This window comes from Nicotiana tomentosiformis, chromosome 4, assembly GCF_000390325.3.
Source record: "Nicotiana tomentosiformis chromosome 4, ASM39032v3, whole genome shotgun sequence".
In the NCBI taxonomy this organism is placed as follows: domain Eukaryota; kingdom Viridiplantae; phylum Streptophyta; class Magnoliopsida; order Solanales; family Solanaceae; genus Nicotiana; species Nicotiana tomentosiformis.
The window spans coordinates 14,597,515-14,611,388 of NC_090815.1; the positions used below are offsets into that span (position 1 = coordinate 14,597,515).

The 13,874-nt window shown below is 36.1% G+C and overlaps 3 protein-coding genes across 3 annotated transcripts; 2 read left to right on the plus strand and 1 right to left on the minus strand.

Moving 5' to 3' along the window:
• Nucleotides 1–733: 733 nt before the first annotated feature.
• LOC104109777 (uncharacterized) lies at nt 734–6,751 on the plus strand. The gene is made up of 2 exons (XM_009619138.4): nt 734–1,667; nt 6,375–6,751. Exons 1-2 carry the CDS (start codon nt 1,121–1,123, stop codon nt 6,608–6,610), a joined length of 783 nt encoding a protein of 260 aa, XP_009617433.1. The 5' UTR covers nt 734–1,120; the 3' UTR covers nt 6,611–6,751.
• A 3,857-nt stretch (nt 6,752–10,608) lies between these two features.
• On the plus strand, nt 10,609–11,895 carry LOC104109782 (E3 ubiquitin-protein ligase RGLG2-like). Its single transcript, XM_009619142.4, has one exon. The coding sequence runs from the start codon at nt 10,703–10,705 to the stop codon at nt 11,729–11,731; it is 1,029 nt and encodes a 342-aa protein (XP_009617437.1). The 5' UTR covers nt 10,609–10,702; the 3' UTR covers nt 11,732–11,895.
• A 282-nt stretch (nt 11,896–12,177) lies between these two features.
• On the minus strand, nt 12,178–13,061 carry LOC104109779 (germin-like protein 9-3). The gene has a single exon (XM_009619139.2). The coding sequence runs from the start codon at nt 12,911–12,913 to the stop codon at nt 12,296–12,298; it is 618 nt and encodes a 205-aa protein (XP_009617434.1). The 5' UTR covers nt 12,914–13,061; the 3' UTR covers nt 12,178–12,295.
• Between the last annotated feature and the right edge of the window lie 813 nt (nt 13,062–13,874).

Here is a 13,874-nt window from a genome sequence, read left to right on the forward strand (position 1 = left end):
AAAAAAGAATTGGAGAAAAAAGAGAAAATTACCCACAAAAATTACTATGGATAGGAAATGTAATTAATTTAATGGGTAGAAAAATAAATGAATAGATAAAGGTAAATAATTTTATTTTTCTGGGTATCTGTGTCATCCACCAATTAATACCAGGGGAATAGTTGATGTCGCAAAAGCTTCCATACAAGTAAAAAGGACTGCACTTTTCGTAGTGTCCCAATATTTTTGGAAAAATAGAGGGTGCAACCCATCGGGCCAAATGCTTTTAACGGGTTAAAGGACTTGATGGCTGCAAAAACTTCAGCAGTAGATAGTGGGCGAGTTAGGGAAGGATGGTTATTAATAGAGAGTCCAATTAGGGACGGAGTATGGTTTGTGTAAGGACAGTAGGATAGTTGGGTAATGTATAGAGTTTGAAAATGTGTTAAGATAGCAGAGTGAATGGTAACAAGATCAAAGGTCCAATTACCCACCGAGTCATTAAGGCCCAATATGCGATTGCGCCGGCGAAGCTGGATTGTAGATAAATGAAAAAATTGAGTATTTGCATCACCATCAGTTAGTCATTGGATCGTGATTTAAGTTTCCAAAAATCCTATTCTTTTTTTAAGATAGTGTTAAAATCATTTAGTAAAGAATTCTCTAAGCTATAGTGAAAAGCCGTTTTCAAGAGAGGGTCCATTCTCTGTAAACCATTAAGTCTAGGGAGGAGGATTTTCTTTTTATAAAAAATATTGCCAAAAGTATGCTTGTTTCAATATTTGACATGGTCTGTGAACTGTTTTAAAGCTCTACCATTAAAACTCTGTTTGTTTTTGGCTTTTCAAATCACACTCTATTTTATTAATTAAAATAATAATAAAAAACTCAACGCCCTAAAGTAAAGTTCCTTACCCTCTAATCAAGCGACTTACATCTCGTGTACTCACATATTCTCTCTTCATCTCCTTTAGCTCCTTAACTTCCTTCTTTGTATTTGTCCGTAAATCTTGAAGATCCTTAAGATTTTTCATTAGTATCTACTGCAATTTCTTGAATAGTGAATTACCCATAAAAAAATTTCAATCTTGCATCTGATTGTTTTTGCTCAAAAATCAAATCTTTTAGGTCAAGAAAAGAAATGGGTGTTGGAATATCAGTGCTAATAGGCCTAAAGGCAGCAACTTTATTCCTATTATTTGCAACATTCAAGAATTATGGCTACACATTATTGTCAATACCATGTTTATATGCATCATTAGTATCATTCTTAGTAGCATTAGCTGCTAATCCATCAATTAATCTTCCAATTCTATTAGGAAAAAACTCAGATGGGTCTTTTCCAATATGGTCATTAATTATGTTTAGTCCATATTTGTATTTTGTTAGAGGGTTTTCAGCATTAAGAAGGTTGAAAAGTGGTGAACCTCCATATAGTGAGATTTTTGAAAGGTTATATGTTGGGGGTTGGCCTTCTGAAATTAAGAAATTGCCACCTGGAAATCCTGCTATTATTGATTGTACTTGTGAGTTGCCTAGGATGTTGGAGTTTACAGGGAATCATGCATTTTTGTGTATTCCAACTTGGGATACAAGGTCACCTCAGCCAAGTGATATTGAAGTTGCTGTTAAGTGGGCTTGTAGAAAAAGAGCTCAGAATATACCTGTTTTCATCCATTGTGCATATGGTATGATTCTTGAATTTTAGAACTTTGTTTCAGATCAATCTTTTTGTATTCATCAAGTCATAATTGTTTCCTTTAGATATTGTAATTGTTGCTAACTTGCTTCACTTTCATTAGTGTCTGGTTCAGGGGCGGATGGAGAGTATTGGTTACGGGTTCGGACGAACCCAGTAGCTTTTGCTTAGATCTTGTATTTGTATTAGAAAACCCTATATATATATATATATATATAATTACGAACCCAGTAACTATGAGATCGGCGGGAAATTCAGAACTCATAAACTTTAAATTCTCGCTCCGCCTCTCGTCTGGTTATGATATACTGTCAAGATCGGAGCTAGCTTGAAGTAAGGGGGTTCAATTGAATCCCCTTTGTTGAAAAATCATACTGTGCAAATAGGGCAAAACTCAGAAGTCGGAACTCATAAACATTAAATTCTAATTCTGCCTTTGGTCTGGTTATGGTATACTGTAAAGGGCGGAGCTAGCTTGAAGGAACGGGGTTCAATTGAATCCCCTTTGGTGAAAAATCATACTCTGCAAATAGGGCAAACACTGTTTTTGGTTATATATAATGTTGAATCAGCTTGACATAGGGAAAAGTTCTAGTAAAGTGGCAAAGGGCGTTCAAATATTGCTTTAGGTCATAAGTTCAAATCCTAGGTGTTACAATTTTGACTCCCCTCATTTATATTCTTGCTCCTTGAATGCTTGCTATTGGGTTCATGTTTTTGGCTCACCTATTTTATTTATCACGATGAAAACTACAGGACTTATGAACTGATATTTATTAGGGGGAAATCTAAGAACCAATTTTTCATCCTTGATAGAAGATACCGCCTTTTGTACCACCCTTATTATACACGATCCAGGAACTTCCATGACATTGGCGTGCTGTTTGAGCAATGGATCCTGACTTTGATATCTTTCTGTTGAAAATAGTATTAAAAATATGAGTTGTTGGGCCTGATTGACTAACCTAACTCAACATTAAGGAGGCTTATCCGTAGATGAGTGCTCCTAGTTAGAAAATGCTACTGAAGTCGACTGATAAGTTGCACCTCTTCGCTTTTGTTTTTTCATAGACAATACAATTGGTAATTTGCTTGCTGTATGCAAATGTCATCAGTTGCTTACATGTGTCATGTATGGAGGTGTATGAAAGAAAGGATGAAGAGAAACAAACTGATATGCTGTAGTATATTGTATGAACATATGATACTTTGTTATTTACTACAACTTTTTGGAAAAATCAGAAAATCGAGGAAACATCATATGGAAGCACCTATAGTTTATCTTATCAATATCTCATTCATAAAATAGTTCGTCTTTTCAATATATACCGGAAAAGAAATTGACCTTATTCCTAGTACGGAATATAGACATTGGTACAACAAGAGGCTCGAGAGACCTCGAGCATAATATACTCTACCATCGGAGAGACTTTAGCCACATCTTGACCAAGGGTTGAAGAATGAGGCGATCAAGAAAGTCGCGGGCCTCGTAGTACTCGTCTACGACAACTCTGTGGAGCTTTTCGGGTCGAAAATTTGTTCGACGCCAGAACCGATCTCAAAACCCTAATATCACCCTCTGAAGAGAAAGGACTTTCTCTATATCTATGCAACTAGTTCATTTATAGTCGATAATACACTACATCACAAAGAGTGATGGTAATGCATGTGGTAACCAAACTATTAGTGAGAGATGCACCTACCTTTGCTGGCTCGGTAGAATGCTGATACTGTTCTTTTTTGGGCACCCTATTGGATTTATTACTATAAAACTACACATTATGAAGAAAAACTACACGATTTCTAAAGTGATATTTATAAGGAGAAAGCTATCATAGTTCTGGTATGGTAGACAATGCCGAATGGCTGTAGTAGATATATCTTTAAGGAAAATTGTCACAGGCATTTAAAGAGAGGACAAAAAGAATTTGTAAATCACAGATGTTGCAACCCCTGTTGCTGGAATTAGATGAAACCAGCGTAATCATAAAAGTATAACTTGCTTTGGCCGCACTAAGAAAATGTGGACTCTTACTAGCAGCAGTTGGTGTTGCAGAGATCCTTCCAAAAAATACCATATAACCTTTTCTCTGTGCTTTTCGTCGAGGTTTTCTCTATACGCATTCTTAGCTACAGATATAGCATCTAAGCATCTATAAGACATCATCTAATACACACTTTACTGGTAAAAGATGTCTTGTTTGGGTTATCAAAAAAAAGAAGTCTCATTTGATACTCAAATCAAGTGTAGCTCCACAATTTTTGTAGGAATATGCCCCCTGTTCCTTGGAATTGGTGCATTTGTTCTGTTTGATGAATGTTAGTTTTGCAGATCACAAACATGATTTTCATGTTAAACTATCTTATTGCTTTCTCATTGCTCTGGAGTTTAATGCGCTTCGCTTAAGATGCATCATTTGTTAATACAGCGTTACAATGATGAACTGCCCCTTATCAAACCAGAAAAAGAAAATATAGGACTACATGATGGACTCCCCTCAACTTCTTAGCTGGTACATGGATTGGTCCTGAGGTGCCATCCGCGGCACCCACGCTAAGTCGGGCACTCGGGCTTTGAGTGAGTTCTCTGAGCGAGCATTCCTAATCATCCGGACATTGCTCCTCTATATGCCTCTTCTAGTCCAGAAGGGGTAGAGTGAGTCGGAGTCTACCCCGATGCACAAATCACTATGATCATTGAGTAATAGCTGAAGCAACATACAGAAGAGGAAATGAAATAATAGTAATGAACGATCTCACAATTCTCCCTTGTCGTGCCTTTACATCCCGCCTGATGTGTGTACCCTGCAAATTCCTCATAGATAGCGTTGTCGCCTGCTCACATACCCCGAGCATTTATATCTCCTCAAATCAAAGGTATTCCTTTTTATGCAGGTGTCAATATATGCGGATCTGCTGAAGGCCTAAGATCCAATTACTCAACTCCTCCTGCTATGTTGCCTAACGCTGACTCTTAATACTCCTTGATGTCCTTCTCACCCCTCTTATATTAGTTTGTTTTTTGCTGCAAAGGGCTCTTTTAAGCGTACAGGTTTATGTGTTCCTACTCTACATGTTGTCTGCTTTTTCTTCCTTCATGATATTTGTTGCTTTTTCTGCTTTCTCTCTCTCTCTCTCTCTCTCTCTCTCTCTCTCTCTCTCTCTCTCCTTGTTTCTCATGCCATCTCCTGAGTTATTTGACAAGAAGGATGAGGCTCTTTATATAGCCTGCCTTTCTACTTAATACTCCCTCCGTTTCAATTTAAATGACACACTTTCCATATTAGTCCGTTCCAAAAAGATGACACATTTCTATATTTAGAAACAATTTAACTTTAAACTTTTTATTTTACCTACTTTTCCTTTAATGAGAAGCTTTTATAGCCACACAAATATTATGGCCACACAAATATTATGGCCCCACCAAGCTTTTGCCCCTTAAACTTTTAGAATCACATGTTTTAAAAGTCTTCTTTCTTTTTTCTTAAACTTTGTGCCAAGTCAAACTACATCATCTAAATTGAAACGGAGAGAGTACTAATTGGGGCTCTACCCTTATGCAAGTGGTTGTAATTGTTCTTCTGAGGTAATGGATCCTCAACCACTCATTTTATCCATAGTGATTGGACAATCAATCATTGTTCATTGATTATTCATGTATTCGAGCCTTCCCTTGGGTTCTTCTTTGAATCTGCCGGCCATGTGGATCTTGGGCATCTTCGTCCCATATGTATCTGCATTTATTTCATTAAGGGTGCTTCTAGATATCTTGAGCTGGTTCATTGGGTGTCCTTGAGATTGCCGACAAGGTACTATTTCAATTATAGATTTCCAGGCAAATATAGGCTATGTTGCGCGGACTCCCCAAAATGCTGCCACAACCATGTCAGATCCTCCAACAATACACTACTTTTGGAGGATCCGACATGCACCTAGCGACATTTTCGGAGAGTCCGAGCAACATAGAATATAGGACTACTGCTTGCGACATGTTCATGGTGGATGGGTGATCTGTGTTGAGAGTTAAAAGGTTGATGAAACAAATTGTTCTAGCTCGCAGTTCCTTAAGAAATATCAATCCAATATTGAGACGTAACATTCCTATATCATCATTGACTGTAGTTATAAAAGTTGAAAGCAATTGCAACTGATACTTTATGTTAGTATAGCTAGGGTTTGGAAATGGAATACAATTCCCAAATCTAGGATTTTGTGGGTACTGATCACCATTCGGCCTTGTGTTGTTAAAATGCTCTTTACTGACAAAGAACCTGATGATTACCTGGGACTATTGTCCTAATAAGATCACAGACTTCTGATGTGCTTATCGTTTTATAAATTTTTGAATAAATAGGTTTGGACTGCTTTAGAAGTCTTGACGTTTTGATTGTGACATTTGCCAAATGAAATAAGTGACTGATCCAACGTTTCAGGCTCCTACTTACAGCTACGAAATCTTTATATCTTTCTTTAAAGTCATCATTTCAGGATCAAGAATTCTAGAAGGAAATGTGTTCTCTTGCTTGTAGTGAGAAGTTATGTACTTAAACTGCACCAATTAACAGCAATGTCTGTGTGGAGACTGTTTAGCTTAACTTCTTTGTTTTTTCTCTATGTTGTTTCATTGGTTTAACTGCAGTCAACTGATAACTTGTCACTGATATTTCATAGTAAATTCTTGTACTGTTTCCTCTAGGTCATGGAAGGAGTGTCGCCGTCATGTGTGCACTGTTAGTAGCTCTGGGTCTAGCAGAAGATTGGAAAAATGCTGAGAAGTTGATCAAAGAAAAGCGGCCATATATCAGAATGAATGCTCTGCATCGTAAAGCTTTAGAGGAATGGTCTAAGGATCGACTTTCTTCTCCTAAAAGAAATGAAGTTGCAGTCAGTTCTGTAATTCTGTCGAGTGCTAATGACCGTTTGATCAACTGACTGCGTTGACATGGACAATTGACTGTTTCTTTGTATCAACAATAGATGATTGATTGTGTGTCCAACCTTTGTTTGCAGATAGGACTCACTGTTTGAGTTTTTATGATTTTCTTTTTATTCAGTAGAAACTTTCTTCCCTGATACTCTCTTCGAATGTCTGATGTCAAGAATAGCATGCACTAGATGCATGGCAGCTCGATACACTAAGTTCTAGCTATTTGTGAGGTCTCGGAAAGAATTGGACTATATTGTGACTATTGTATGTAGTCTTTTCTTGTATTTCTACGAGAGGCTATTTTCAACGGTGATTTGCACAAATATGGCCTTCTTCGAGACTACTCTTTAAATCATGTCCTCGGTTAGCGGATGATGATGAGACTCCTCTCCATTTCCATGTCTCTTCATTTTTCCAATTTCCTATTTGGATGAGAGCCACATGTCATAGTTAGAAATTGAAGGTTGAGATTTAATTACCAAATCAAAGTCTTAACCATGATTAGAATACTAAATATTTACTTTATTTGTTCTCCAAATTTTCTGTAATCCTATGATTCTAGCTAAAATATTATCTAATCCATATGTATTTGAATAAAAATCTCTCCTTTTCTTACTTTATTATGAGATTTTCTTCTCTTTTTGTTTGTTTGTTTGTTTGTTTGTTTTGACAATTTTTTCTTTTAGTATAGGTACGAGTTCTTTAATTTTTGTCCAGTTCTTCTTACATTCCCATCAAAGATGAGGAAAATAGGCATCTAATGCTTAGTGAGAACAATAAGACAAAATTGAATTAACGTATAATATTAAAATTAAAAAAATAAAAAGATATTTGTATAATTTAATTTTAAAAAATATGTAGGATGTTAAAACTCTAGCGAGCCACTCATTGATTTGTCAGTTGTTAAAAGAAAAAAAGAAAAGAAGTACTGAACAAATTAAAGAAAAAGAGAATACAACAAAGAATCAAGAAAAGATTAACTCAAAATATAAAGACTATGAATTTGAGACAAAGAAAAAAAATTGTTCAAAAAAAAAAAAGACGAGCTCGTAATAAAGTAGGAAAAGAGATTTTAAAAAAATGAATTAGGTAATGTTTTTAGCTAGAATCATGGGATTACAGAAAATTTGGAGAACAAATAAAGTAAATGTTTATAATTCTAATCATAGTTAAGACATTGCTTTGGTAATTAAATCTCAACCTTCAATTTTTAACTATGACATGTGGCTCTCATCCAAATAGAAACTTGGAGAAATGGAGAGACATGGAAATGGAGAGGAGTCTCATCCTCGGTTAGCCTGGTGGGCTGATTTTCACTCCCTCCCAGAAGATTCTTGAGAAATGTATATTTTTAGCCGTTCCAAAAAATATTAGCCAACAAAATATATATTTTGTGTATAAGTGTATTATATACATATAATATACATATTTATACGCTTTTGGACTAGCAAATGCAATTATTTTCGGCCAACTGACCAATTTTGTATTATATACAAGTTTCTTCATGCTAAGAACTCAAACCCGAAACCTCATGACACATTCCCAAGAGGTAGTCCATTAAGCTATCTGATCCTTTGAACTTCCCCTAAAAAAATTCTAAATTTTACCTATTAAATAGGCGTGATTGTGATGAAACCTGACTTAAACTTGACCTTTAGAGTAATCTATACTATTTCACAAAGTGCAATATCTTATTATTGTAAAAACTTACTCGCACCTAGTGTTCACACAAGATCATACTAATCAATCATGGTTAACTAAACAAATTAAAGTACGAATATGGATTAATTAACTATGATTTAGTGATAGAAATGTATATGAAGACGTGTAATTTATTCATTTAGGTTGTTTGGGGGTAAGGTAACTTTATTTGTGCATAAAGATCTTGTTTTTATTTTAAAGAAAATGAAAAAAAGAAGTGAGCTTATTTAATACAGAAGTCGTATCCTCTGTTTTCTTAGGATTGAACGAATCTCTCGTTCTAAAAATAAGGTCTTGATTCAAAGTGAATCCTGAAATCAGAAGACACAGCTGTCAGCTGGGTAATATGTGTTGTATGTACAGATACACTTTCCGGATTACAAGTTGTGCCAAATTTGGCTCACTGCTGAGCTGAAATTCATTGAAATTGAAATGATGCATGATATAATGCCAGTTATATTTGGTGAAAACATTCTTAAATCTTGATTAATTATGTGTAGATATTAATTTAGCTTATTCATTAAGTTGTTCTATGTGTTAGGATTTTGGCATGTATTTCTAATCTATTAGGATTCTCTTTCTTGAAAGGACGAGAAAAAGACTCCTAAAAAGATCCTTCATATGTCTTATTTTGACATCTATAAATTGAGGATCTCTGCTTTTCACAACAACAACAATAACATTCATAATGTAGTCATTAAAGAGTATTGTTTAGGGGAGGTTTTTCCCTCAATAGTTTTTTATTTCGGAAAAGGGTTATTTATGTCCCTCTACTTCGCTTTATTCTATAAGCCAGTCCCCCGTTATACTTTCAGGCTATAGAAATCCCTACCGTCAGCCAAAGTTCTATATTTGTCCCCTTTTTGACAGAATGGGACACGTGATCTACCGTCAGCCAAAGTTCTACATTTGTCCCCTTTTATATGTGGATCGATCGATCAAACCCCATTATAGTATCCTATTTCAGTATAATTCTTTTGTCGTCTGATTTATCGTCCGCCAGGCTTGTATTGTTAGCTTCCGCATGTACCATGTTATTTTGATCCCAACACTATGTATCGCAGGTGCAAACATGTCAACTGTCAGCGTTCCTTCGTCTAGCTTGCTCAAAGGTGCATCAAAAAAATCCTCTGGTTTCACTAGGCCGCGACGTGCTTTAAGTTCTGTTAAGAGTATTTCCAAAGCATTCGACTTGAAATCTTTCTCCAATTTCAAAGTTTCAGCAATGGCAACGTACAAGGTGAAACTAGTCGGGCCTGATGGTAATGAAAATGAAGCCGAAGTTCTTAAAAGTGAAAATTCTGACTCCGCCACTACTTGATACTGCAGAAAATGCTGGAATGGAATTGCCTTATTCATGTAGGGCTGGTACTTGTGCAACATGTGCAGGACAGTTGGTTTCTGGATCAGTAGACCAATCCGAGGGCTCGTTCCTCGACGAAAATCTAATCGAGTAGGGCTACGTATTGACGTGTATTTCGTACCCTAGAACTGACTGTGTTATTCATACACACAACTCACAAGCAAGAAGAACTCAGTTGAGAAATGTTTGTATGTGATTAGTTACTTTTTGATTTTCAGTGAACCTGTAAAAATGAATAATGCATCGGTTGACTGTTTAATACTAGCATATTTTTTCCCTCGCCAACTCTGGTTCACTTCCAAATAGTAGTTATCTTGTACCAAATATAAATCTAATAGTGTAATCACTGTCCTTAAGGTAGTGAACTAGTTGTTAGAAAAATAACGGGATGAAATAATCTGACTTCGATAGTGTAATCACGGTCCTTAACGAATAGGTGAAGGTTTTTGGGGTTTTGTGAACGATCCCGTGCATATCAGTATGGGTGAAGAAGTCTCCACAAACTAATGTTTGATTTGCTGGGAACATCATTGGTATGAATAGAGCAAGTCTTCTATAGTATATCACCTCTATGCCTTAGTGTTAAACTTATATGCATAGATCACATGCTTATGAGTGTTCTGATTCTTGCTAGAGAAATATTTAACTTATTATTTGATGATTATGTGAATTTAATTTTACAAATAAAGAAAATTAATTAATCTCAATGGAATATTATTATATTCTTTTCCAGAACAAAATTATAAATATGGAAAGAAACAATTCCTATTGGGATAGGAAAACCTATTCTATTTGGAATTGAAAAAGTTAATTCCTAATGTAATACAAAAGTTATGTGGTTGTTACCTACTTGGAAAGGGACAAGAAGTGGTATTATAAATACCGATATAGTAAACCCTTTTGTTCATAATTCGTCAGAAGCAAGATTTCATACTCCTTTCTATTTGTTCCTATTTTCGTATTAGCCTAAACAAATTGTACACTTAAGATAGATCTTTGTTAGAATCTACAGATATAACAATCTACATATTTCATGGGTGGCAAGTGTTCAAAAAGGCCGAAAACTGGTGGATATTCAGGCAATCCGCAGTCACAATATACTCAACCAAGCTACAATTATCCGACTTATCAGGCATATTATGGTCCACCTCCTACAACAAAGAAATATTCAAAGATCGACGATGACTACAACAGCTTAGAACAGGTTACTGATGCGCTTGCACGTGCTGGACTTGAGTCTTCGAACTTAATTGTTGGGATCGATTTTACCAAGAGCAACGAGTGGACCGGTGCAAGGTCATTCCAAGGGAAAAGTTTGCATCACATCGTGGATAATCAGCAAAATCCATATGAACAAGCAATATCTATCATTGGAAGAACACTATCAAAGTTTGATGAGGATAACTTAATTCCTTGTTTTGGATTTGGTGATGCCTCAACACATGACAAACAAGTCTTCAGTTTCTATCAGGATAAACAAGTATGTTATGGATTCGAGCAAGTACTGAGTAGATATAAAGAATTAGTTCCTCAATTACGCCTTGCTGGACCAACGTCGTTTGCTCCTATTATTGAAATGGCAATCAGTATTGTAGAGCAGAGTGGTGGCCAATACCATGTTTTGTTGATAATAGCAGATGGACAGGTTGGTCAATTAAGCCCTCAAGAGAAGAGAACAGTTGAAGCAATTGTGAAAGCAAGTAAATATGCCTTGTCTATTGTTGTAGTTGGGGTTGGAGATGGGCCGTGGCATATGATGAGGGAATTCGATGACAATATACCTGCTCGAGCGTTTGACAATTTCCAGTTTGTTAATTTTACAGAAATCATGTCGAAAAATGTGGACAGGTCCAGGAAAGAAGCAGAGTTTGCATTGACAGCATTGATGGAAATACCTTCTCAGTACAAGGCAACTCTGGAGCTTAACATTCTAGGTGCTCGTCGAGGGATGGAAATTGGCACAATTCCTCTCCCCCCTCCTTGCTACGGTGCAGCTTCTTTTGGCACATCAAAATATTTACAAAGCAGTAGTTACAGTGCAAGCGCACCATACATGTTGTGAATAGATTTGTTACTTTGTTTAAATTAATGTCTAGGATTTGTAGTCAGAATTACGTAGGAATAGATTTGTAGTCAAGATCTCCTGTTGTGCCCCATCTGTCGGGACAGCATTCAAACTAGTATAAGACTTTACTGAGTCACTTTTCTTGGCAGAAAAATATTTTGCTGTTATTCAGAAAGACTCCTATTCTCTTGGTCAGTGTATAAATCAGGTCTGCAACTTTATATTTGACATAACTCTTCATTCAATACACTTTATGCGATTTTATATTTCGCACAATACTTCTAGCGGCGGTTTCACCACAAGATTAGGAGGGAGCAGAAAATATGGTTACAGCTTCGCGTTAATTTAAAGTTAATACCATATTAATGCATGAAGAAGATAATTCTGAAATTTTGAAATTGAAACCTAATAACATGATCAAGCCATATAACAATGTCTTTTAAACAAGTTTATTGTCCTCAAGATTTCATCAAGTACATACATAGCATAACTACTAGAAGTACTAGATCATGGATCCAACACTTGATACTATGTCTTTAGGTAGTGACTCCAGGCCTAAATTCAGGGTTTGGGAAATCCTGCTTTAATCTTCTCAATGATGCCAACATCGGTCTTCAACGACTTGGAAAGTACAATATCATCAATATCATTGCCAAAAATAGACAATGGCAATGAAACAGTGCCAGCAGTCGCGCTACCAAATGCAGAGATGGCCACAGCTTGTTTATAATGGTTCCGGTTATACTGGTAATGAACTAGTCCTTTAGGGAAGATAAACATGTCTCCAGCTCTGAGCTTCTGTGTATACAGAACGTTCTTTGTGTCGATGAATCCAACTTCTAGAACGCCTTGTACGAGGAACAAGAGCTCAGACGCACGAGGATGCGTGTGAGGCGGGTTAACAGCACCCGGGGGAAATTGTAATATGGCAAGTGACACACTTTGGCCATTTAAAGCTGGGAATTCTGCTAAACTAGCTTTTGTCACAGTAAAGGTTTTTGGGGCTTTGTGAACGATCCCGCGCATGCCAGTATAAGTGAAGAAGTCTCCACATGCTGATGTTTGATTTTCTAGGAGAATGAAGTCTGAAAGTATGTCAGGATCACTTGCATTTGCAATTCTTGAAATGCCAACGACAAAAAGTGAAATGAGTAACAAGAAGTACTTAGTGAAGTCCATGACGCAGTTGAATCAATAGAATATATTTTCATGAACAAATGTTGCTGAATTTACACATCTGTTGCAGAAGCCAAACAAAATTCATATTTGCTGGCTGTTTGATATCACTATGGCTGCTATTTGTGCGTTCTTCCTTGGATTAATTGATGAAAACGAGAGCTAATAGCTAAGAAGGCGACGGGTACTATGCTATGAAAGACAAAACAACCAATTTTTAAAGCAAAAACAAACGTGAAGTCCATTTGTTAACCTTTGTTTTATAATGGTCCGAAGAGATAAAAGTGACAACTGACTTATTTTTTTCTTGGAGGAAAAGTCGTGTACACTTATTGAGATATTTGCTTCTCACAACAGAACACAACAACCTCCCCAACGTAGTCTTTTAGAGAGTTGTTTAGGGGAGCTTATTCTTTCAAAAAATTCATTTTCTGTTTTTATATTAATGACAAATCATATATAGGTCGATTGATCGATCAAATCGTAATAAATTATTATACCTAGTTTAATATTTTTTTCTTTGTCGTCTGATTTTTATTAAAGTCATTTTGTAATGACGGGGGGTTTGGCATCGCCCCCTACCATATAGATTAATAACCAAAATCTGAAGACATGAAGGAGGGAGACATAAATGTTGGGAATAAACCCCCTACAGAAATAATATTCACAGTAATAAAAGTGGAATAATAATGTAGCACCGAGATACGATAATTTACACGAATAAAAGAGTGACAACGACACCAAAATTTTTATGTGGAAAACCCTTTTGAATAAGGGAAAAAATCACGGCCCCAAGACGAGCAACTGATATCACTATAGCATGGAATTTTACACTTTGTAGGTTCGAGTAAAATACTCCAAAGACCACTATAACACTCAAAAGAAATAACCTTCTTTTGATATTCCCACCTCACTATAATATCGCCCACTCTCTATTTTTCTCACAGACTATTTTCTTATACCC

What these genes read in the sequence shown, in the direction of transcription:
- LOC104109779 (XM_009619139.2), bottom strand. Translation starts at nt 12,913, where the DNA reads ATGGACTTCACTAAGTACTTCTTGTTACTCATTTCACTTTTTGTCGTT.
- LOC104109782 (XM_009619142.4), top strand. Translation starts at nt 10,703, where the DNA reads ATGGGTGGCAAGTGTTCAAAAAGGCCGAAAACTGGTGGATATTCAGGC.
- LOC104109777 (XM_009619138.4), top strand. Translation starts at nt 1,121, where the DNA reads ATGGGTGTTGGAATATCAGTGCTAATAGGCCTAAAGGCAGCAACTTTA. An exon ending in TTTCATCCATTGTGCATATG is followed by an intron (nt 1,668 to 6,374) that starts GTATGATTCTTG and finishes TGTTTCCTCTAG; the next exon opens with GTCATGGAAGGAGTGTCGCC.